Source organism: Ambystoma mexicanum, chromosome 10 (assembly GCF_040938575.1).
Source record: "Ambystoma mexicanum isolate Mex_15411 chromosome 10, UKY_AmexF1_1, whole genome shotgun sequence".
NCBI lineage: Eukaryota > Metazoa > Chordata > Amphibia > Caudata > Ambystomatidae > Ambystoma > Ambystoma mexicanum.
The window spans coordinates 1,451,469,943-1,451,494,339 of NC_090932.1; the positions used below are offsets into that span (position 1 = coordinate 1,451,469,943).

A 24,397-nucleotide genomic window follows, 5' to 3' on the forward strand; every position below is an offset into this window, starting at 1 on the left:
CTCAAAGGGCAAATCCAGGATCTGTTCAAAAAAACTTGGTGGCGCGCATCCACGTCATCCTTATCTTGACCCCAATGAACATCCCTCTGCTGAATGTGTTGATGTGGGTGACCGAAGACTCCATGAGGTCCTTTGTGCGCAATGGCCTGGGCATCTGCCATCCCCGCCTTGAAGGACGCTTGCTTGTCCAAAGCGAGGCCGGGCAGAAATTCCCAAACTCCCGACCCATCTTCTGGTTAGCCACGAGGGCCTCTACGTTGACTTGCGGCAGATGAAACCCAGAGATGGAATAACAATGCTTTCCCAAGGACTCGAGGACTTTGTCCATCTTGAAGAGGCAACGGGAGGTGGCTCCCATGGAGGAAGACGATGGTTTAGAATACAAGGCCACTGCCACCACAGAGGAATGGGGCTGCGGGTGGGAGGCAAGGAGGACAGGCTCCCCGTCCGTCAGTCTAAACATGCTGTCCAGCTTCTTGTAGATCTGGGCGTTGGCCCTGGGCTTCTCCCAGACCTTCTGCGCCATCTGCAGGACAGAAGGAGGGGGGAGCCAGACCAGGTCATGGTGTTTTCACCAAGACCTCTGCTAGCACACCTGACTCCTGGGGCGGCTTCGTCAGGAATAGGGACCCCCAAGAACTCCGCCAGGTCGTGAAGGCGGTCATGAAAGGCCTTAACGGATGCAGAGGGCTCATCGTCCTGGGCGTCATCATCCATCATCCTCACTGTCAACCCACCTCCCCCTCTTTTTCACAGGCTGAGGGGAATCCAGGCTCTGGAAAACAGGTGCCCGCGGAGTCCCCCAGGTCCAGAGCCACAGGCAGGTCCAACGGTTGTTGAAGGGGAGGCATTGGTATTACAGAAGGAGGTGGAGGAGTCAGAACGACCGGAAGGGCGTGAACTGGTGGAGGGACCGCCACCGAAACCGGTAGCGCAAGAGTACCCAGAAGAGGGACTGGGGCGGCGCCACCTGCAAGATGACATTCACAATGTCCTTCAGGAGCCCCTTCATCTGAGGGGAACGCATGAAGAAGAGGAAGCGCTCAAAGAAGTGGTCCTCACAAGCCGGTGGGTCCCTCAGGGCTCAGCCCTCCGAGGCTCTGGGCCTCCGCTCCTGGTCAAAGCGCTGATGCGAGTAGCCATATGGCTGTGATGGTAGATGTATCCCTGAGGGGACCCGAAGCCTGTACCGTAGGATCCACTGCCACTTCCAGAGGGAAGGGGGCTGGGATTATCCTGCAAAGTCCATTTGATGGGCAAAAGCACTGACAGGCATCAAGCTGGATCCAAGATGGTGAGCTTACCTGGCAGGCTCTGCCACGTGCCACTCCGTCATTTTGAAGCCTTGCGCCATGCATAGAGGCCCTGAGCCAAAAGAGGCCTCAGACACGAGAGGATACAGCTTTGGTCCTGCACCCTAAGCAGAAGCTTCAACCTCAGAGATTCCTCTGGTAGGCATTGAGCCCTCAGCCGGATGGCCTGTAATCGTAACGCCCTTACTCACGACTTCGGAGCGAGCTCTGGTAGGTTGGACACCCCCGGCACCTGTGCCGGTAGACATGCTGGAACTAGCTGAGGACAGATTCTTGGAGGTGGCACTCGACTAGCCCTTACCCCCTGGGATAGAAAAGAGGACAAACTCAATCGCCCTTCCGAGGACAGCCTGGTAGGGCAACTGAGTTTCTCAGTTTGTGAGCCAGTAGCCATGATGGCCTTAGGTCTGTCCCTGGAGCGCCTGGAACAGCCCCTGAGCCCTCAGCTTGGGAGCCGGTAACCTTAGAAGCCTCAGCCTCAGAATCAGATCAGAGGAACTCCAATGAGTGGGAACCCAGCGGAAAGAGTCATCATGCTGTAGAGAGGGCCTACGTTGTCTTGACGAGAGGTCCTGGAGACAAAGTCCTTAAGGTGGGGGTGTGGGGGGGAGAAGTGTGGAAGATCTCCCTCCACCGCAACAATCGATTCTTCAATGCCCTATGACAGAACGCTGCAGGCCGAACATGAGTCCCAGCAGTAGTCAGGCCCCAAACACTCAAGACAGAGTGCGTGGGGGTCCGAGGCCAGGAACAAGCAGTCGGATGAGGCACATCTTGTGAATCCTCCGGCAGCCGACATGCGCTGGGGATGCGAGGTACCGAAGGGAAATGAAATAAGAATTTAAAAAACAAACTACGGGCAAGCAGAAAACTAAAAAGGTCTCTGTGTTGGCTGCCAGGCCTGACGCCGTCCATGCAGAAAAAGGGACTGAGGTGAGGATGAGGTTCTGGAGGGTGGGGCCTTGGTGGGGCATTCCCACACCCGAGGCTACATCCCCACGCGTTATGCTAAATTTAAAGGGCAAGCTCAATTTTTCCCTGCCAAAGATTCTGGTACTGTCACCATGTTGGGGAATGCCCCACAAGGAAAGATGGAGGAAAGGGGACGGGCGTAACTGAGATACAATGATTGGTCTGCTGGATGAATACACAACAGTCTTGAGGTGGAACATTACCGTTGAGCAGATCCACTCTCTTCACAAGAAGGGGCTAGAGGGGGACTGAACATTTATAATGCTGGCGAACCTGGCCCTGAGGTGAAGGACTCTATCCCTGGTCACATATTATTATCCACCCTTTGAGGCTCTTCAGCTTGGAGAAGGTTGGTGTTTGGCTCATTCATCCGGGTCTGTGTCCCCACAAGATCCATATTGCATTTAATGCCCGCTAGTTGTAATGCTTGAGCTTTTACTTCATCGTGCACAAGACTCGTAACTAAGGAGTTCAGCATGAAATTAAGTGCAGCCATTGTGGAAGGACACAGTTCTTTCACAGGATGGTGAGAGTACTCCGTTAAACTTGAGAGGACAGAAGAATCCTCAGACTCACGCTAATTTTCTTCTGGAGACTGCAATAGAGCATGAGTCAATGTTAGAGAATCCAGCAAAGAATCCTCTCGCAATTCTTTAAGACCTGTGCTTCCGCAGTTGCTCGACTTTCTCCAGGCAAATCTCACCTTTGTGCCCCACTCTTCGAAGAATCCTTACGGAGGGGCCCAAACTGGGGGGAACCTATTGTAATTGTCAGTGGCTCACCCCCCTCAATTGCACTACGATTATGTGAAAAGAAATCAGTGATTTGTCTTTCCATAGTAGTCGCTGTCAAGGTATAGTCCAAATGGGAAGGCTTGCTACCAGACTGCGTTTGAGGCAGCACTGTGGCCTCTCCTCTGCTGTCCACCATATTATGGTTCTGAGCGTAGGGCATATTGTCAGATGGAACACAGATGTTTCCGATTTCAGAGGCTTTAATGTTGTCCTCATTCACCATCAGACCTTGCTCGCACCTACTTCTTAAATTAGCTCAGAAAGGAAGGTTTGGTTATCAAACATTGTGGCCGCGCTTTTCTGGCGATATAAATTGTTGATGGTGCAGCTGGCTCTGGGGATGAGTAGCACACAACCATGTGTTACTAACATCCAAGTGTCCATCTGAGGAAGTTCACCCCATGCAGGTCCTCCAAAGCAAAGCATTTAGGACTATCAGGTGTACCCGTGCTTTGCACAGTAATTCCTACTTCAGCCCTACTTTGAAGTTTATTTAATTAACTAAACCAATGCTTTGTAGACAATATTGCTATTATTTCCCGGGGGAGCTAGTGTGGACAAATTGTCTTTGTTTCCAACTCTGGACCAAGCCACATAAAGCTGGCCATGGGAAAAGCATGAATTCCGTAAATCGATTCCAACTACTTTGAGTTGGAGCATTGCAATAGATTGTGAAGTTACATTACTGGTGTCCCGATCTACAGCCGAGGCAGCAGCGACCTCAACATAAGTGCAGTACATGTAGGGCTGAAGCGTCTAATCTTGAAGTGCCGTACCCATACGTGTATGGCATACATTCATCAACTTCCATGGGAAAGGAAGTTCCTCTAATTATCATGAGAGATTTGCCACGATGTGAACGACAACGTCATTGAAGACACTAGTTAAGAGACATGCACTGTTTCCCGTCAGCTGAATTGCTACTAAAGCACAGTTTTGTGTCACTGCAATGACTTCAAATGTGAGTGTTGCTACGTCAGCTAGAATGTGGAAAGTATGGAACAACGAACTGCTGAAGTTTTCATGAACTGCTGAACTTTAGGAACAAGGAACGTAGAACTATGGCAGAACTGTGGCGCGCAGAACCAGATGGCAAAGGTAAGCATTGCAGACCGCTTAAATAAAATAAAATAAAGGTACACTTCATTGTCTACACCATAGAACCTACCCACATATCCAATTTCAGGTTTGTAACATGGTGGGACGTATGCTGAACATTTTGAACAGACACACATGCACATATCCAAGTATTGCAGACGCTTACAAAACCAACACTTAAAAAAATGTTTAGAAACCTTGAGATTTTATGCTTTTTACAGTCTCCACCATGGAACCTACCCACATGCCAAATTTCAGGTTTGTAGCATGGTGGGAAGTCTGCTGAACATTTCAAACAGTCAAACAGACACACACACAGACATATCCACACATATCCCTTCTATATATATACTAGCTGATATACCCGCGTTGACTGGGCTTTCATTCCCTCATAGGTACAGATAACCCTGCAGAATTTGGTGCAGATTGGTGAAACAGTGTGGAATTGAATAAGGAACAACGCTTTGGCAAGCCACAAACCCACACATTTTGACTTTAGCTGAAATCCGGGGAAAGGGGTGGGGTGTCCAGATGTCATGTAGCCAGTAATGTTTGGAGGGTCCTAACAGGTGACTGTGCAAAATGTGGTGCAGATTGGTGAGACGGTGTGGAATTGTATAGGGAACATTTGCGAAGCCACAAACCCAGACCCACATTTTCACTTTTGCTGAAATCTGCGGAAAAGGGTGGGGTGTCCAGATGTCAGGTAGCCAGTAAGGTTTGGAGGGTCTTAACAGGTGACTGTGCAAAATGTGGTGCAAATTGGTGAAACGATGTGGAATTGTACAGCAAAGCCACACACCCACACATTTTCCCTTTTATGTATATAGCTAGAGATTTCGAGGAGCAATTTACCTTACATTAATTTATAAATCAGAAACCTTTCTTTCAAATACATGCCCATGTTGAAACCCTATCAAGCATATATGTCCATGTTGCTGCGTATTTAGCTGCAATGGGCAGGTTTTTACATTAAACGGATTATGTGCTCAGGATTCCGTCTCATTTGGACCCCACTTTTAGAAACTGTAGTCTCATTCAGTCACTATAAACAGAAAGGTTCTTCCAATTTTAAACTCAACAAACAAGCGTTTTCTGTTAACTGCCCTGTAATAAATCCCAAAATGGATCATAATCACCATAACTTGGTAGCTCCCCCAAAGTCTTTATGAGTGAAATCCACCAAAACGTTATCCAACACCTTGTACACCAGGTTTCAACAATTATGTTACAAAGACATATAAATGCTGATGTGAATCTCATTTTCCAATAGACTTTTAGCATGTTAGTTCCACTACTAAGACACAGAGCTATCCTCTGTATAAGAAGTAAACCTGGTCTCCTCAAGCATTGACTGACACATACGCCTTCTGTCAGGGGCTTTTCACCTTATGAACATTCCTCAGAGAATCGTCTTGCTCCTTGCGGTCGCAACATCCTGCTTCAATTATTCCAACACCGTTTAAACAGGACTCCCGGCTAAGAGACTCTGCAAACCTCCAAGAATGCAGAACACTGCTGCCCCCATCAATTTCGGACTTCGCCAAAAGAATCTCCTTATTTCACACATAATTCAGCACACTGGCTTCTGAACGGAATTGCAGTCCCTAGAACTCAAAGCACTCGAAGAAAAGACCCCTGGTTACTGCACCAATGTTCTCCAGCTTTACATGCTTCTGGACACCTACGGCCAGGATCACGAGCAGTTTAACAATCCCAACTTAATCCAAGTATTTCACAGGTGAAGGTCTCCAATCCCAAGGTGTATCTCTATGGAACGGCATCCCCTGCATCCTATATTACAATCCCACATTAGAAAGGAGCATGAAAATGCATTTGTTAAGTTATAAATGGTCCAACATATACCAGTAGCACTTCCTGCCACTGGCTCCAATTCTTACACTGGCAAAACAGACCGACCCATAGCCACTGTGAGTGCCAAGTAGTTTTAGGAAAGCAGCAGGAGCACTTTACAAAAAACACCCAAAATAATACGATATGTGGACACATTTCAGCATGGTTACTGAGATGCATACAATGTGTTCTGAATCTCTATATATACCATGGAGAGTGTGTGTATACTATATTTGAATTCATATATAAGTCATATATACACTTCTATCTACCTATGCGTCTGTCGGCTTGCCAAGAGCCTAACGTCCTAAGCAATTATACACATAAAAGTAATACATATACTTATGAACATGTTAAACTGGTAAAGTATAACAGTAACTTGGGGGCTCGTTTTGGAGATCAGCGTGGCACCTGTACTCAGAGTTTTGCATCCTGGAAGTGCCAACTAAACCTTTCATCATCCTGAGGTTGATTAATCGATCATCACTAAATTGGGAAATATTACCTACTATTAGTGATTTCAACTTTGAGAAAACTGACATGAAGCACTATACAAAACATAATATCACTATGGATAATATCCTTATGAATAATGTACTTGGTGTCCAACCAATTAAAATATTTGCGTACTAGCCACACAACAGTCAAAACTAAGGACAGCAAGCAACACTTTGATAAGCTTTGCACTGTGCTTTTTCTTAATCTTCAATAACATGCATTCGTTCCAGTGCATTGGTGAGTGCAGTTTTGTGTGAAGGACCCTGCTGCTGGCTATGTTATATTGTCCATGGTGTGGACTTTGTGTGAACTTTAATTTGGACAGTAATCTAAACGCAACAGCTTGCCACGCCCCCACACTGCCCACAAAATACAGCTACAAAATCAGCTGGTCACGCGCATTCGTTCGAGTGCATTGGCGAGTGCAGTTTTGCAGTTTGGCTGCTGCAAGGCGCTTACTCACTTAATTACTATATTTACATTTCCAATTTGTTTTCCATACTTTTATTATTTTAACACGGAATTCCCTCACGAGCTGCTGCTGCCGTTTTCTCTTGCACAACTCACTTGTAACCCTTGTTCATGCCCGTTAGCTACTTACCAACACGCCGATTGATTTATTCACTCCCCGACTCACTTTTAGCCGCTGGTTTTACTTCACTGCTGCACTTCCATGTCTTAATTTAGTTCCATGCACTACCCAACCCACTTTAGATCCAGCCCCATCTCCATCGATTCACTCGAGTGAGCCTTTCACGTATGAAATCATTACCTCAGCTCAAATTCATGCACATTTGGTAACACTCCCCTCCATGCCTCAATGTGTCCCGGAAACACACCCACACACTGTGTCTGATATGGATATAAACTCTGTTGCAGATACAATACCTTCTGGAGTGACTGATGTGAGTAAATGCATTTCAACCCTAGCAAATGGGTCAATTGTTTGTAACCTCTCATCCATTCGCAGGCCCCAACCTCGTCCAATCGATTTATCGCAATCTCCTGTAATGTTTCCCAACTCCACTTCGAGTTCTTCTACCCTCTCCATATCCTTCACTCATCCAACACCGCAAAGAGCTCCTCCTTCTCAAATACACTCACTACTCCTTGCTGAAGTCACACTTAGTGCTATGAACACGGTTCTCCTGACCCTGACTAAATTGTTTGAAAATCTTGATGACGCAATTATTAAATGATTGCCTTCAAAGCCCCCAGATTCTTTGTCCCCAGGCGCAATGTAGACAAGGATGGCTCATCACTGATGAACTTCCTAGAATTCCTATCGAGGCGACTCACGAGCCTCGATCACAGGAAGCTGTCATCTCCCTGCCGCCTTTGAAACAGGACTCAATCATCATAGTCTCTGATTTTTGCCCTTAGGCTGAACCCTTGGCACCCCCTCTCTCTATAGAGCCTAAATTTACAATGTTTACTAGACAAAAGAGTGACGATAACATTTCTAACTCTCAGAAAAAAACAAAAAACATGAAAGCGCCTTTGGGCTCCATTCAAACAGGCACTCGTAAATGTATCACTCTCTTACCACACCTGGCAAGCAAAGCTCAATATCGAAGAATGCCATAACTAGGAAATATGTCACCATGGTCCGATCTAGACAAATTCTTTAAAAGAGTGTAAAATCTTCAGCGCCTTTTAACACAACTGCTGAAGACCTAAATTGTTAGCCCCTTGATGACCTGGTAAAAGAAGTAGAGCTCCTTAATAAAAGGATTGCTGAACCCGCTTCTCAAACGGCCGAGGCCAAGTCCCATGATACAGTTAGGGGCGAACCTGAGTTCAGTAGCCTTAAGAACTATAAATTCCTTATTTTAGAGCAAAGGCGCAATGAAATTGCTAAATCGCTTGCCATATATGCTGCCTTGCCTTTGCCCTGTTCACAAAGCAATCACACCAAATCTCCTTCTTACTCACAAATTAATAACATTGTGTAGTGGTTTTAAGTTGTTATATGTTGTGTGTTGAAAATGCAAATAAAAAGGTTTAAAAAAAAATTAACAACATTAAATCTCCTCCAGAGACACAAAATCAGCAGCGGCAAGTGCTAAACTTTAGTGCTCCCTTCAATCAAACGTGTTGCAATTTGCTTTCCAAGCCGAGGGTGGTGATTCAATCCTCTTCATTGCGCCTTCCTGCTATTGCTTATACAAGACAATCACCTCAACTGGCGACTAGGTCAGATGATGCATCCAAACAATTTCCTTCAACACCACATCAACTTATCCTGCAGTGTAGAGGGCGTCCATTTGCAGTCTATGATCTAAATAGGACTAGCAACTTGAACATTTTTAGTGATATAGATAGTCTCGAGGGCTTATGTTCCTCGGATATAGCCCAAGTAGAGTTTTTGCAGCATGATGATTTGTCAACTGTTAGATTATGGATTCAACCTGGCCTAGTTCTAAATATCCTGTGGCAAGCCAAACCACAATTATATCAACTGGGCTTTACACTTACCCAAGAGGAATCTCTCCTCACCTCCACCGTGCAACCAAGACCATGTTCGAGTGCTCTAATGAATGCTAACACTGGTGTAGATCTTCCTGTGAAAGTCACGTGCACACAGGGCCTTTAACACCATTCGACAGGTAGACATTACACAAAAGTCCAAGTGCGTTTATATTTCCTATTCCTCAAACTCGAGTTAACAACCCATATCATCTACCGAGCGCTTTTGTAAACTTGCCAGTTGGAATACCAGGGGCTTTAAGCAGTTCCGATATAGTAGCCTTACAAGAAATGTGGGTAACTCAACCCTGTCAAGTTGGGAAGCACGAGAGGGCTGCGTACCTGGTTTCTTGGTCTTTGATCTTGCCGAGGTCGCCAGTCTGGAACCAGTCGAAAGACGAGCTTGTGGCACGAGAGACCAGCCTCTCCGCCACCCAAAACTGATACTGGGTGGAGGATGGGCCGATTCCCAATGTCACGGAAAGCACTCTCCTGATTAACGTGACGAAGGGACTGTGCAAGCACAGACAGGTGAGGCTACAGTCTTGTTGCCGATCACGGGTAAGGATGGAGTCCGATGGAATCAAGTCCAAAAGCACGTGAACTGAAGCGGAGGTCAATGATTCCGGCGTGGCAGATATATTCTTAGTCCACAGGAACGGATGTAGAGGGTAAGGCCGGACAGGAATGGAAGGAACCAAGCTGGAACAGGTGACCAAACTGAAGGGGACCGAAAGGTAACCCTAGGGCAGCAATCACAGGGGACCCCGGTAAGTGTATGCTGGCAGACCCAGGGAGATCCAGGTCAAAGTATGTCGGCAGGCCCTCAGTTGAGTCTGGCAAGTTGCTGGCAGAGCCAGGGGAACCCAGGTAGAGTATGCTGGCAGGCCCAGGGAGAACCCAGGTAAAGTATGCTGGCAGGCCCAGGGTGAACCCAGGTAAGGTATGCTGGCAGGCCCAGGGAGAACCCAGGTAAGGTATGCTGGCAGGCCCAGGGAGATCCCAGGCAAGGTATGCTGGCAGGCTCAGGGAGATCCCAGGTAAGGTATGCTGGCAGGCCCAGGGAGATCCCAGGTAAGGTATGCTGGCAGGCCCAGGGAGGAACTCAGAGGAGTAGCAGGCAGCCCAGAGTGGACTCAGGTAAGTTGCAGGCAGCCCAGGGTGGGCTCAGGTAAGTAGCAGGCAGCCCAGGTAGGAAAGCTCACAGAACGAAGCAAACCGCGTTGAGACGCGGCTTGCCTCGATCTGCGGCTCCTTTTATGGGTCGCTGGCGCCCGTGAGGCTTGAAACGCAAGCCGCTTCACCTCCGGGCGCCGGCGTACTCAAAGCGAGTCCTGGAAGGCAAGCCCTTCCTAGGACTCTAGCTCAGTCCACGGCGCATGCGCGGAACCGAGACAGAGGTCTCCCGCGCATGCGCCGTGGCCCTCCGGCCCCGACACCCAACGATCTCCCTCTGGCGAGCCCCCAGGCGCGGAAGCGCGGGTAGACTCGCCAGGAGGTGACGGGAAGAGCGGGCGCAGAGGACCCCGGTCTCCAACGTGGCGTGACAAACCCCTTACATGGGATGGCTATGCCATCTCACTCCTGCCAGAAGAAAATCCAGCCAATGGTAGACCCATGCCCGGCCTTCTAGTGGTAGTCAAAAAAGCACAAGGCCTTCTGCTGGAATCTTGGGCCTCCCGCCAACATGTTCATCCAACTTGTCAAAATTAGAACTCCCTCGGAAGTGTTGGCCCATGTTAATATTTGCTTGAATCATTCCGGCATTAATGCAGAGTCCTTCCTTCGAGATATGGTGTATACCCTGAATCTAATTACTGAAGACAGTTATATAAGTTATGGCATTCTGGCAGGCGACTTCAGTCTTCATTGCCTTACCATGAGGCCGAATACATTTACTGGCCTTGCGCTGGTTAGCATTTATGGCTGAGAGGCAATTTGTAATGCTCAATGGTGCTATTCATGGAGATATACCTCCCCAGAGCACTTGGAAAAGAGGACACCAGTCAGCCATTATTGACTATATTTTCACGGACAGACATGTGTTTGCATGTGTTCAGTGTTTCCAAGTCATTCCTCAACGAAATAGTGACCATGAACAACTCTCTGCCACCTGGTGCTGGTCGTAGCCTCTTATTCCTTCCAATTTTTATAAGCCCATTGTCTCTTTACCCAGCAGCAGAAACAGGTTCAGGTGGTCCCCAGAATCACTCAAATTTTTTACCACTGTGATGCAAGGTCATCATGACTCATTAAATTCTGAAGTGACTAAATCTGAGGGTTTATATATGTGGCTGTGTTACAAATCTTTAAGCTACAACGACCCATATCAACGAAACCCGCATACACACAGAATCACACCTATGATCATGAGCTGCATAAAAAGAAGACCCAGCTGTGCCATTGTTTGAGAAGCTTGGTAGGTTTACATCTCGAGGCCAAGATCTTGGAAGCCAAACATCTTAGAACGCAATATAAAAATTGGCTGAAATCTCGTAAAGCTTTAATCATGCAAAAAGACACTAAACAAATGCTTCGTGCTCTAGCCTCAAAAAACAGTATGTTCATATGGGAAATATTAAATCGTGCAACTCTAATGCAAATCAATGCGGTGCAAGAAGAGCAATGGGAACAAAATTACCAGATACTGCATGCCCAACCGCCCAACATTTCATGGCCGATAGCAAGATGCAGCATCAGGCAGCCAGCAAGTAAAGGCTCCACTCTGCAATTCGGTAAAGGCAATATAATCAATCAGATATTTAAATTGCGCAATTCAAGGGCCCCAGGTCCCGAAGGACTAACTAACATTTTGTTAAAAGCCCATCTTGACGCCTGTGCGTCTATTCTTCTGAATATTTTTGCCAATGTTACTGAGCAAAATCAGATTCTGCCGCCATGACAAAAGTCTATTATATTCCCATATTCAAGAAAAGGGATCGTGCAAGAACTGAGAACTATTGGGCCATAGCCCTATTATTTGCTTGTCTGCTATTGAGAGATACATGTTTTTGCATTGGGTTTTCAAATATCCAAAGATTAAAGCAAAACAAACCTAACAGTCCACCCCGTAAGCCCCTGTCCCAAACCCTCCCCAACTCCCTATCTCCCCCCCTCCCTTGTACACGGGATGCCAATCTATCATTACATTTAAAGTATGTCCAGTATTCTTAGGTTCTGATGACAGTGTTTCTCCATATAATCCCCATGCAAAAAGTTCAGAATTAGTGCCCATTCTGTTGAAAATGTGGACTGCGCCCCTTAAATTGTATAGGTGACCCATTCCAGAGATAAGAAATTCCACATTTTATGATACCAATCTTTTATATGTGGAGGGACTATAGATTTCCATTTCTGAGCCACTACCAATAGGGCTGCCAATTGGAGAATAAAACATTATCCTCATATTTCCCTGGACCTCTTTCCAGAAATGGGAGAGTTTAGGGCACGACCACCAGACAAGTAACTAGTCTCCCTTCACTCCCACAGTCCCTTCAACAAAAGCCCGGAAATAATTGAGCAATTTTAGGTAGGCGTTCGGGGGTATTGTGCCATTGGAACATTACTTTGACCCAAAATTCCCTAATCTGTATGGACCTAGTGATTTTAAGTATGTCTGACCATAAGCAAGACCATGTTTCTTCCGTTGGTGTGAGCCCCAAGGTTTTTGCCCAGGTCTGTTGATATGCAGGAGGCCTTGTCGGATATTCGTCATTTAGGAGTTTATAGAGTCTGGAATGGTGTTAATGATCTTAAAGCCGCTGATTTATTGGACTGAGCCATCAGCCAATGGCAGATATGAAAATATTGGAAGCGCTGACTCTCCCGGAGGGCCAGCTCCTCTTTACATAAAGCAAATGACAAGGTCCTGCACCAAAAACATATCCCAAAACTTTGTACAACCTTGTGTTTTCCATTCAAGGAAGGAGCTAGCAGCTATACATGGAGTGATATGGGAGTGAAAGGGGAAGGAAATTAGGTAAATTGATGTTCCCGAATAGCCTGATCTCATATTTCCTCCACCAGCCCTGTGATCTCTCTATGATGTATGTTCCGAGGTCTGTACATTCTAGTTAACTATAGTTTCTCTCCCATTCCAAGTCCCACTATAGCCCTTTCCATCTGTCTCCATCTCCTATTCGTGTCTTCCCCGAACCATTCTTTTATCACTCGTAGCTGCATTGCACAATAATAATCTCTTAAATTAGGGAGGCGCACTCCTCCCCTATTGGGGGGAAGCATTAATGTTTTCAATGCAATGCATGGGGTTTGTTATTACATATGAAATTCAAAATTATTTTATGAAATGTATGAAAAAAAGAGTCTGGGATTCTCACCGGAAGGGCCTGACATAAATACTGCACCTTAGGTAGCATCACAATCTTGACCGAATTAATCCGACCAAGCCATGAAACCCTCAAAGGGTTCCAAGATTGAACTAGCTTCTGTATCTCCGCCAATATTGGGCGAAAGTTAGCAGAGTATAATTCCCCAACTGAGCGCGTAATATCTGCTCCCAGAACCCAAATACCTTTCGGCAACCAGCAAAGCTGTGTTGTTCCCATTGTTTTAGACAATTCGCCTTGTTTGAGCCCAAGATTAAAAATGTCAGGCTTTGTAATGTTAATTTTAAGAGCAGCTACTCTACCAAACCCCTCCAATTGGGCGGGTGCCGCAGGCAATGAGGTTCTTGGTTTAGTGATTGTAAGAAACACATTGTCTGCATATGCCATCCGCTTATGACTATCTACCCCAAAAGATATGCCTTGTATGGCATCTAGTTGACAGAGTTGCGATAGCAGTGGTTCTAAATGTATTGCATAGAGAATGGGAGATAGGGGGCAACCCTGTTTCGTGCCCCTATGAAGAAAGACCTTCGGGATAGATGACCATTTATGAGCAATCTGGCCGAAGGATTGACGTAATTAGCTTGTACCATCGCTAAGTATTTAGGACCGAAGCCCATAGCTCATAAAGTGCCAAATAAAAAGGACCACTCAACACGGTCAAATGCTTTTTCAGCATCTAACGACGCTAATATAGCCTTGTGCCCCTTTCTGGCCTCTTTTTCAAGAAGCTGGCAGATTCAATGATCATTATAGTGGATTTCTCGCCCTTATATAAATCCTGTCTGGTCAGGGTGGATAAGCTTAGGCATAAGGACTTGAAGTCGGTTTACGAGAATTTTTGTACATATTTTGGCATCAATGTTCATGAGAGCGATCGGACGGTAAGAGCCACATTTAGCTGTGTCTTTCCCTGGTTTCGGGATGAGGATTATTTTGGCCTTTGCCATAGAAGCTGATATTCTACCACTTTTAGTAAAGGAGTAGAAGTGGTCGGTTAATTTTGGGGCCAAGGTTGCTCAGAACTTTTTTTATAAAAAACAGCGACATAGCCACCTGGGTCCTGGTGCTTTGTTTATGGGCAGGTTAGCCATTACAAATAGTACCTCCTCCCGAGTGATGTCTTTATCTAAATTTGCACTTTCCGCCTCTACATTTTTTCCAGCTGAATTGATTGCACATTTTTCTTTTGTGCTACCTGATCTGGGAGGTCTCATTTGTATAGTGCTGAATAAAATACATGGAACTGGGTTGTAATTTCTTCTGTTGTTGTTACTCTGTTCCCTAGTGTATCTTCCACCCCCCGTATTATTTGGGCTGCTATTTTCTGTTTTAATTGTCTGGCTAACATTCTATACGCTTTGTTTGCCTTTATGTACATCATCTGCTTTAAAAACAATAGGCTTTTTTCTGCCTGTTTAATACGTATTAATTCCAATCTGCCCTTCGCACTGCGGTACTGCCTCTGGAGGTGCAGTGATGAGTCTACCTCCATCTGTTTTTGTGTCTCCTTTACCTCCCTCTCCATGTCTGTTTCAAATGTACACCTAAGTTTCTCCCTATGCGCTTGTGTTGCGATAAGCCCCCCTCCTCCCAAGGGTCACCTTAAACACATACCAAACTATACTTAAGCTTACTTCCCCTCCCAGATTAGAAATAAAATATTCCGTAATCTTCCTTTCATCGCATAGAACTTAATCTGACAATATTTCTTTTGGAAATTTCCAGCTTAAATGTACGGGAATGACTTTAGGAAGATTAAGTTCAATAGTCAGAGGGGCGTGATCTGAGATGGTGATCATGTGGGTATCCATTTGTGTTACTCTACCTATCAATCGAACTGAGGCCCAGAAATAATCTATCGTTGAAAAGGATTTGTGCACATGGGAGTAATAAGTATATTCCCTTTCCCCTCCTTTCAGTGTAGACCAAATATCTTTAAGTGTCAACTGCTCAAATGTTTGTCTAAGGGCTAAGGAGGTAGGGGGCGAGCACATCTGGTATAAGAGCTATTGCGTATAGTGTCCCATGCGATATTTAGATATCCCATCAAAATCATTTCACCCTGACTGAATTGTTCCAGGTTAGGTAATACTGTCTTCAAAAACCCTTCTTGACCTATATTTGGGGCATATAAAGATGCCAAAGTTATAGTCATCGATCCCATCTGTACTAAAAGATAGCGGAAACAACCCCTCCTCGTCAGCTTGTACCTTCGTAATAGAGACCTGAGTACCCGTCTAAAAAGCAATCAGTGCCCCCGCAGTCTTTCCCTTTGCATTAGCCTGCCTGATTATTGAATAATGCTTTAGCTTTAACTTGTGTCGATCCTGATGTTTGCTGTGTGTTTCTTGTAGGGCAATAAGATAAGGCGGATGTGTGTGTAACAGCCATTCCAATTTCCTCCTCTTTACAGGGGTGTTAAGCCCCCTTATATTAAGTGTCAAATAGCGGAAGTTAAAGCCATTTTGCAAAGCCACTACATTGGAGATGCACCTCCAAGGACATCTTTCTAACCCTCAGATTCCATTCCTGTTTACTGCTCCTCCACCCCAAAACTCTCCCCCACAACTCCCAACTTGTACCCTCCCGTTTGCTTCCCCAACAACTTTCCCCTCTCCCAGGTGTAGACATCCTTGCTACTCTCTCCTCGTATCCATTCCCAGTATCGTGGTCCTTTGGGAGCATAAGCGCGAGACCCGATATTGGGGTCTAATTGATCTTCCTCTTCCAAGCGCAGGATTCAAGCTCCCGTCTCCTTTTTTGTAACTCAATGCTGTTTGCCCTCCCAATTAAATAAAAGGCCAAATGGGAAAGTCCATCTATATGATATCTTCTGCGTTTGTAGATGTTGCAGGATTTAACGCATTTCTCTTCTTTTTCGTAGCGTCAGCAGAGAGAGATCTTGATAAAGTTGGATTTCGTTCCCACTGAGTGTGATCTGAGTCGTTTTTCTGGCTTCCCTGTTCCTTCTGGGATACCATGCCAATGCAACCAGAGTATAAAAGACGGGTATGGGGGGCTCAACAGATTCAATATTGGATTTTGAATTGAGGTATAAGAATACACTTAAAGTCAGTTCTTAAATTGAATATGTATTTCAGGTCCAAATGGACAAAAACAGTCTCCTGGCCACTAAAGACTATAAAACAAAGAACACAAACATAACTTGTTATATGCTAACAAGAGGCCCAATGATGCACTACCTGGGGGATCAGAAAATCCCAAAGTTTCAACTAAACGTGAAATGCAACAGACCTGAGTGTTCGGGCTATCATATCTCACGTTTTAGTTATGCTGTTTCTAAATGTGAATAGATTCAAAAAGCTAATGATCAGTATAACATTATTAAGATAAACATTCAATCGTTATCCCAGTACTCAGTCCTGGAAATATTACATTAAATCATAATTCGTACAACAATGTGTTTCTTTTGTAATTGTAATTCGGAAGACATTTCACAAAGGAAAAACATAACTCATCAAGTACAATGGTGCAAAAAAGTCCATGGGCCTCATTACGAGTCCGGTGGTAACCGAGCCGGAAAACCGGCAGGTTACCGCCGGACTCATATTACCATTCCGCATCCGTGATTCCCGGAATCACCAGGGCATTACAACCCGGGTGACCCAGTAATTCCGGAGGCGGAATTCGGTAAATCCCCATTCCCATGGAGTCCAGTAGGACTCCATGGGAATGGGGAAGTGGAAACACCGGCACCATGCTGTAATGGTGCCGGTGTTTCCATGTCCGCCTGCAGGCGGGTGGTGTTAAACCCGCCAGGTCAGACCTGGCGGGAGTGACACCTCCCGCTTGCAGGACTCTTAATCAGCCGGTCCTGAAAGAACGGTGGTGGTGGATTTACCACCACCGTTTTTTCCGGACCGGCTGACTCGTAATCAGGCCCCAAATGTATGTATGTATTTAAGTCCATATGTATGTATGTACAGAAATTAAGCAAGTACAAGGAAATGTTTACATGCAACCAGAGTGTCTCTGGGTCGGACGCCCGTATCTTGACGTTTTGGACGAATCCTATGTATTCTGTCTATTGGAATTGTTACCTCTGCTTCTGTGTTAAGTAAGTCTCTAAATACTCCTGTAACGTCCTCTCTCAGAGCTGAGTCATTCATTGATTTTGGAATGTTTCATACACGAATGTTAGACCTTGTTGATCTATGCTCCAGATCCTCACTTTGCAGCTTCAGATTATGTGTTGTCCTTGCTAACTGTTTGAGAAGCTCTTCCGACTTCGTGGTGTCCTGAGCCAGATCTTGTAGTGCCTTCTCATTAGTATCTGTTCTTTCCTCAAGAGAGGCAATCTCTTTTCGTATATCTGACAGAGCGGATTTAAATTCTGCGGTAAAGGTGTACAATTGGAGTTGCAAATAGGCGGAAAGCTTATCCTGAAAAACTTGAAAGCACCGTTCTACATCTTCCTTAGAAGCTGCCATGTTAGTGTTCGTGGTGTCCCTCGGTATGTCTGCCGAATCGCTACTGTGATCTGGGTGTGTTTGAGCCCCACTCGACCTAAGCCAGCAGCTTCTGATTGGATTCTCTTTAGGAGTGGGTGGGAGTGAGGAAGTGCACTCTTTTCTTTTCCCCCTCGTCCCTGGCATTGACAAAGTGCTCCTCTTGGACATTTCCTGCTACTCTGTTGTGGTTAAGTGTCTCTCTGTGTTCTCGCTTCTGATAAATGTCGTTTATGGGTAATGTGGTACACATTTCTCCTCAATTGACAATTGTGGGGATCTTCCCAATTCTTCATAACATAACCATCTGAAGAAAGTATGCTTCTCCCCTTACCCAAACGTTGTTAACACAAGTGAAAATCGCCTTTAAGTATATTGTAACTTGCACCAATATCTTGCAGGGCTTTCCCTGAGACTTGTTGGTTCAGATTGGTTGGTTTCAGCCACCGTCTAATCGCCCATGTGCCTTCCCAGGGGTATTCTCATTCGGCCCGATTCTTCCAGTGGGTCTAGGCTGTGCTATTTCCACCTATGACGTCTGATTGTCCACCAGGTTAACCTTCCGGTGCAATTTTTATTGATTTAGTTGCCATTACTCCTGTTGCCAATATATTGCTGTTTGTATACACGGGATCTGAGAGGGAGTCGCTTGTGCCAGTCAATGAGCCTACGATTCACCCTCGGAAGTCCATGTTGTGTTGGGCTATGATTTGGGCAGGGTGGGGATATCTTACTGGTTTTTGCGGAGCAGGATCTTGTCCTGGCCCAACAGGCCCAGCGGGTCTTCATAAAGGCTATGTATCATTCTGGGGAATTACTTAGGTGGTGGCTTGGGCGTGTCCTATTGTCCCGCGATGGCTCCGACCAATCAGACTTCCCCGTGGCTCCTGAAAGTTTATCCCTGAAGAATCGATAGTGGGGCAGAATCCGCTGCGTCACTGTTCACTTCTGTGAGTTTGTGCTGTGCTCACTGTGATGTCCGTCCCTCAACCGGGCATTGTGTCCCACATCGGAGCTAGTCATCGAGTTCCACATGTGCAACTCGCCCCTCGGGCAAACCGCTCCCCCTTTTCTGTTTATCCTTTCAAAAGCAGACTTTCCTTAATGTTGTCCATAAGTTTTAAGTATAGGAACTATATTTTTGCTTTTTAAGGCTCGTTCCACAGATCTGGGCTTCTTATGGGGCACAGATCAGCTGTGGCTTTAATGTTTGTCGCCATCTTAGAATCCCTATTGAGAGATTTTAACAACTGGATTGTTACTGAGCGGCTGAATGACAAATTCCAAACGGGCATTGTCCCGGGGTTAGGCACTGCACTTAACATGTTATCCATAACTGCAATCAAAATGCATGAGCAGCAATACCAACAACCACTCTATATGGCTTTTGTGGATTTTAAAACTGTGTTTCACTCTATTTCACGCCAATTGCTGACAGATAAATTAACAAGAGCAGCCTGCCCTTCCTACTTCCAGGCTCTGATCTCTCAAATACACCCCAACACCTCAGTTCAAATACGCATGTGCCTGGACGTAAGATTGTCAAGGTCAAATCCTACTCATCGAGGTCACAAGCAAGGCTGCATCCTGGCCTCTGCACTGTTTAATTTTTTCATATCCGACATGGGTCAGAACCTCTCAAAAATTGTTTCTGACTCTCCCAAACTTGGTCAATGCATTGTACCCTGGCTCTCTTGTCCAAGACAAAATCTTTTGACAGCATTAGAGCATTATGCTACTGCAAATCAGCTGATAATACATTTGACCAAGACAAAAATCATGATTTGCGCAAGTCACCGTCAAATTATCAAATGCACTTATTTGTGGAAACTGCACGGTTCACCCTTGGAAGTAGTTAACTAGTATCGTTATTTAGGCATCAAAACAAACAATCATCCCTCTGACTTGCCCTATTGTGTGTGACTGAGGCGTAAAATCTTAACAGCCGTTGCGCAAGCACAAATTATTCACAAGCACACATTATTCACAAGTATGGTAAATTCTCCATAGCACCGCTAATTACCTATTACAAACAAAAAGCGGTGCCCATTATCATCTACGGTGCAGAGACCAGAGCCCGGAAAGGAAAGACCTTTTGATTAACACTAGAGGGTCTTTTTTGGAAGCAGGTGCTGTGCCTGCCTGCTTGCCAGTCAACCAATGAGCATTATAAAGCATGAATTGGGGCTGCTTTCGCTCTCGTATGTTTGGAAATTGTGTAATCTATTCAGTAAGTGTCTACTAGCCGATGACCCACATTCTTTGTTTTTTACCTTGGCTTCGTATATGAACTCCACCAAAGATCATTTCATGACACCCTGGAGACTAGAAATAATTGCAATAATGGCAGCTGCGGATGTCTTGATTTTGCTTCTCAAAACCAATTCAACATGAGCAAAGAATAAATGATCCACTTTTTTGTATTTCAACAGGGGAACAGTGCATAAGTTACCAAAACTTCAAGTAGGACATTTTAAGATCAAGCGCCTCTGTGTCCCTGAATCGTATCTAATCAAGTTCCCCTGTTCTATCTACGGAACTTATTTCTTTGTTTCTGTTGAAATCTGTGGCCAACAAGAGAAGTCTTGCTCAAATGAAGGCAAATCATCAGAGTGGACAGTGCATATATATTTTGTGAAAATTCGAACGAACCAGAGACTTTAAAGCACTTACTTGCATTCTGCCCATCTCTGTCAACAAAGAGAACATTTTTCTTGCAATTACTGTTCAAAGATTACATAAATCTAACCTGTGACTTACTATGGTCGAAAATCTTCTGCAGAGAACGTATAAGTGTTAGCATTTTGCTAACTCTTAACTCCAGCTTGAGGTCAAATTTCAGCTTCCTCTTTATGATCAATTTTAAAATGCGGACGTGCCGTTATATCAATTGAATTTTTCACACATATGATTCTGCTTATTTCATGCAATAACTATTGCTTGACAGAGTATACGATATTGCTGGGTGAAGAATATCTTCAGGAAATACCTGCAGAACCTCAGATGAAGTGAATCTTATTGAATTGTTAATATTGTGTGTTTTCCTTTTTAATTGTATTCACCTGTATTTGTTACTTTTGTTTTTAACTATTTGTAATTACTGTTTTAACTTGTATGGTAACAATTGAAAGGCTGATCTTTGTCAACCATAACAATAACATTATTTTAAATATATATATATATATATATATATATATATAGATATATATATATATATATGAAAACAGATTATTTAAAATAAAATAATTTTTTGTTATTCACATGCACCTTTCCCCTACACAAATGGGTTTTTTTAAATTGTGCTTAGAAATGGTTCAGAATAATGACATTTCAAAGTAATTGGTGATAGACCTGCTCAGTACTTTTCAATGCCAAAAGTGCTGTTTTATTTTACTTGTTTAAATTGGCAAAGTTATTCTTTTTAAAGGACTTAATACCTAATAGTGAGTGATGCTATCCCCCTGCAGCCATAAATGTCTCTCTCCAACCATCTTTAACCATGGTAATGACACTACTGCGCCCCCTTTATGGACGGCTTGCTATATAAACACCAGTTTAACAGCTTTTTATATTCAGTGAGGAAATGCTTTCCCTGCAGCGTTTCTGAGCTTCTATAAGTCTCCAAAAAGCATCCATTGTGCAAGGTCCATGTTATTTAAATGTGGGACACAAGCACTTTTTAGTCTCCAGTAGACCCTGCCCCACCAAGCCCTCCTGTAGCTACAGTGCTTCCCTTAGAGCCGCAATTAAGGACGTGGCAAATGCATAAAAGGGAGTTACAGCTTAGACAGTATGTGGAAGCTTGCAGACAAGGAGATAGTGTGGAGTTGTGCATAACGAATGAGGTGGAGAGCAGAGGAAGGAGAAGGAACAAGAAGGTGATAGAATAGAGAAACTTCAGGAGACTTGAGGAAAGAGAAGGAAAAGGAATGAGTTGGAGACAGAAAAGCTTGAGAAGTAGGGGAAGGAGAAGGAGGAAGGAGGTATTCACCGGAAGACAGTTGAAGGATGAAGCAGGTGTATATGTAGGTGGACACAGAGGTCCATTGAAAGTTACCAACATTGGCCAAGTCTGGAGGGCCAATAATTGAGAAGAGGTGTGAGAAGTATAAGGTTAGATCATTGGGGCCAGAGCTGAGAAGCAGCCACTGTGACGGGCCTGTGATCATTCCTCCCCTGCCTGCCAAAGTCTAGGCTCTTGCGCTGCCTTCTTGGATTCCCCCATTCACTGCAGCTGGTGCTTCTTTGCCTGGGAGAGGGGTGTGCCTGAGTGCCGGAGCATAGTCAGGGATACCTGAACACATGGAGGCTTAATGCTCCTGGAACTACGGAAGAAATTGCTCACATGCACAGCGACTCCTCTGAACAAGTCACTGCATGTCTATATGCTAATTTACTCGTGATCAGGAAGGGAGGGGTTCAAAAACCTCTTTCTACCTTGTTCATAAAAGGAGAGTCTGGGCACCAGACACACCATAACCCACAAAGATGCTGACGTTCCGCAAACCACATTGTCCATTCGAGGTCCCCGCTAGGTTCCTCCTTATTCCGGTTTTGGTGTTTAATAGACACTAATCTTGCATATTTATGGTTACTTATCATTCTTCCTTGAATCGGACGATTCTGGTGCATGTCTGCTAAGCAAGCTCACCCTTTGCCAATATTTTCCAGAGGTAGGTACCTGCCCCCAATCAGACCTCTATCTTGGCTGTTCAGGTAATTGCAAACATGCGATCCTTAGCAGTGGGTTGCCATTTTCAGCACATGTAACAATGTGTCCACACTAGAGTATTCCCAAAACGTACATACAAGTGGCACTCCCATCGACACAGTCTCCAGCTCTCTTGATATGGAAGATAAAAATCAGTTACATAAACTTAAGTTCATTTGTGATGTATGTTTAGAAAAATTATAAAAAGAATACATTTGTTTATTTCTTTGACAAAAGGATATAAATGCATTTTACCTGAATAGCACGGTCAATCACCTGTTGGGCCATAGCTGGAGCCACCATTTTGATCATAGCAATTTCCAAGGCAGCTTCCTGTAGAACATGATAAATCAGACTTAATTTTACATTGAGCATGTCAGGAGAAGTATTGCAGAGCTAAAGAAAAATGCTTTCTTTGCTTGCTAATCCTCACCAGAAGCCACAACTGCTAATGCAAAGTGCCTTTCTCCTTTTCCTAAATTCCTTTTGGTCCACACTAATGAAGTAGGTGGTATTAGCAGGCATGAGGGCCGCAGCACATTTTTACAATTTGAAGCAAAGGCACTTGTGCTCCCGAACCACTTCCCCCATACAACGGCAAGCTTGCATACTACTGCTGCAATTCCCTCAGTTCGTATACATGAGAAATAGACTAAAAGGCATGCGTGCAGGTGGCTCGTTGGAAGCAAAAGCACTAAGGACTAGGATTGCACGAGTTCATACAATGATTAAGTTGCACTTACTCCTAGGTCCAATCAACATTTCTACATAATCGGGTGAAAAATGCATTCTGAATTTCCGATATAGTCAGCACGACAACAGTCCAAAGGTATAGCAAAAAAGTCCTGCACTAAGTTATGTATTCACACCCATCGCATATTTTATTATAGAAACCAGGTTGAGTAGGCCAAGTTTGTGCATACAAGGTGATGGAGCAAGTTACTTACCTGTAACTGTTGTTCTCCAGCATGGGTCTGGCATGGATTTACATGCTCATGAATATTCCCCGTCGTCAGGCCGGGAATCCTCGGTATAGAAAAAATCAGTATCAGTTTAGTTTCTGATCTGTCTTTCTCAGTAGTAACCAATCACTGGTCTCTGGGTCATACTGCCCCCAGCCAATGACTGCCCTCTTCCTAAGCCCCGCCCCTGGCAGCCAACCTCAGATTTGGTAGCACGTGAAGTGGCAGTATGACCAAGTGAAGAGCCGCAGAGGGGTAGGCGGGAGGGTTCGCATGTGAATCCATGCCAGACCCATGCTGGAGAACAACAGTTACAGGTAAGTAACTTGTTCCTTCTCCAGCATGGGGTCTGGCATGGATTCACATGCTCATGAATATAAGAATACATAGCAGTATACACATGCACAATCACGGGAGTCGGCAAAAGGCTCAACATCAAGCAATACAACAACTCAACATTAAGCAACTCTTACCTCCTCACCAGGCTCACCTTAGGCGAACAGGTTGCGCAGCATTGCCTGGCCAACTCTGGACTCCTCCCTGGAATCCCGGTCGACGCAGTAGAATCTCGTGAAGGTGTGCGTCGACCTCCACGTAGCAGCCCTGCAGATGTCGAGCAGGGGCACACCAGACAGGAACGCCGTAGTAGCAGCGATCGCTCTGGTTGAATGGGCCCTCGGACGGCCTGGCAACGGTCGGTTTGCCAACCGGTGACAGTGCATTATGCAGCCGGAGAGCCATCTGGAAATGGAAGTCTTCGAGAGAGATTCACAGGTCCAAAGTTCACAAACAGCTGTGATGTCTTCCGAAAACTCTTTGTGCGGTCCACGTAGAACTTCAGCGCTCTAGCTACATCCAGCGAGTGCAGAGTCCTCTCAGCCGGCGACGAAGGAGACGGGAAGAAAACT

General features: G+C 45.1%; 1 protein-coding gene across 3 annotated transcripts in view; it reads right to left on the reverse strand.

Annotated features, from left to right (window-relative positions):
• ACAD10 (acyl-CoA dehydrogenase family member 10) overlaps nt 1-24,397 on the reverse strand; it is a 2,051,508-nt gene that overhangs the window by 283,860 nt on the left and 1,743,251 nt on the right. For all 3 annotated transcript variants that reach the window (XM_069619514.1, XM_069619513.1, XM_069619515.1), the window contains one exon: nt 22,783-22,860. In XM_069619514.1, coding sequence (XP_069475615.1) covers nt 22,783-22,860 — 78 coding nt within the window. The remainder of the gene's footprint in view (nt 1-22,782; nt 22,861-24,397) is intronic.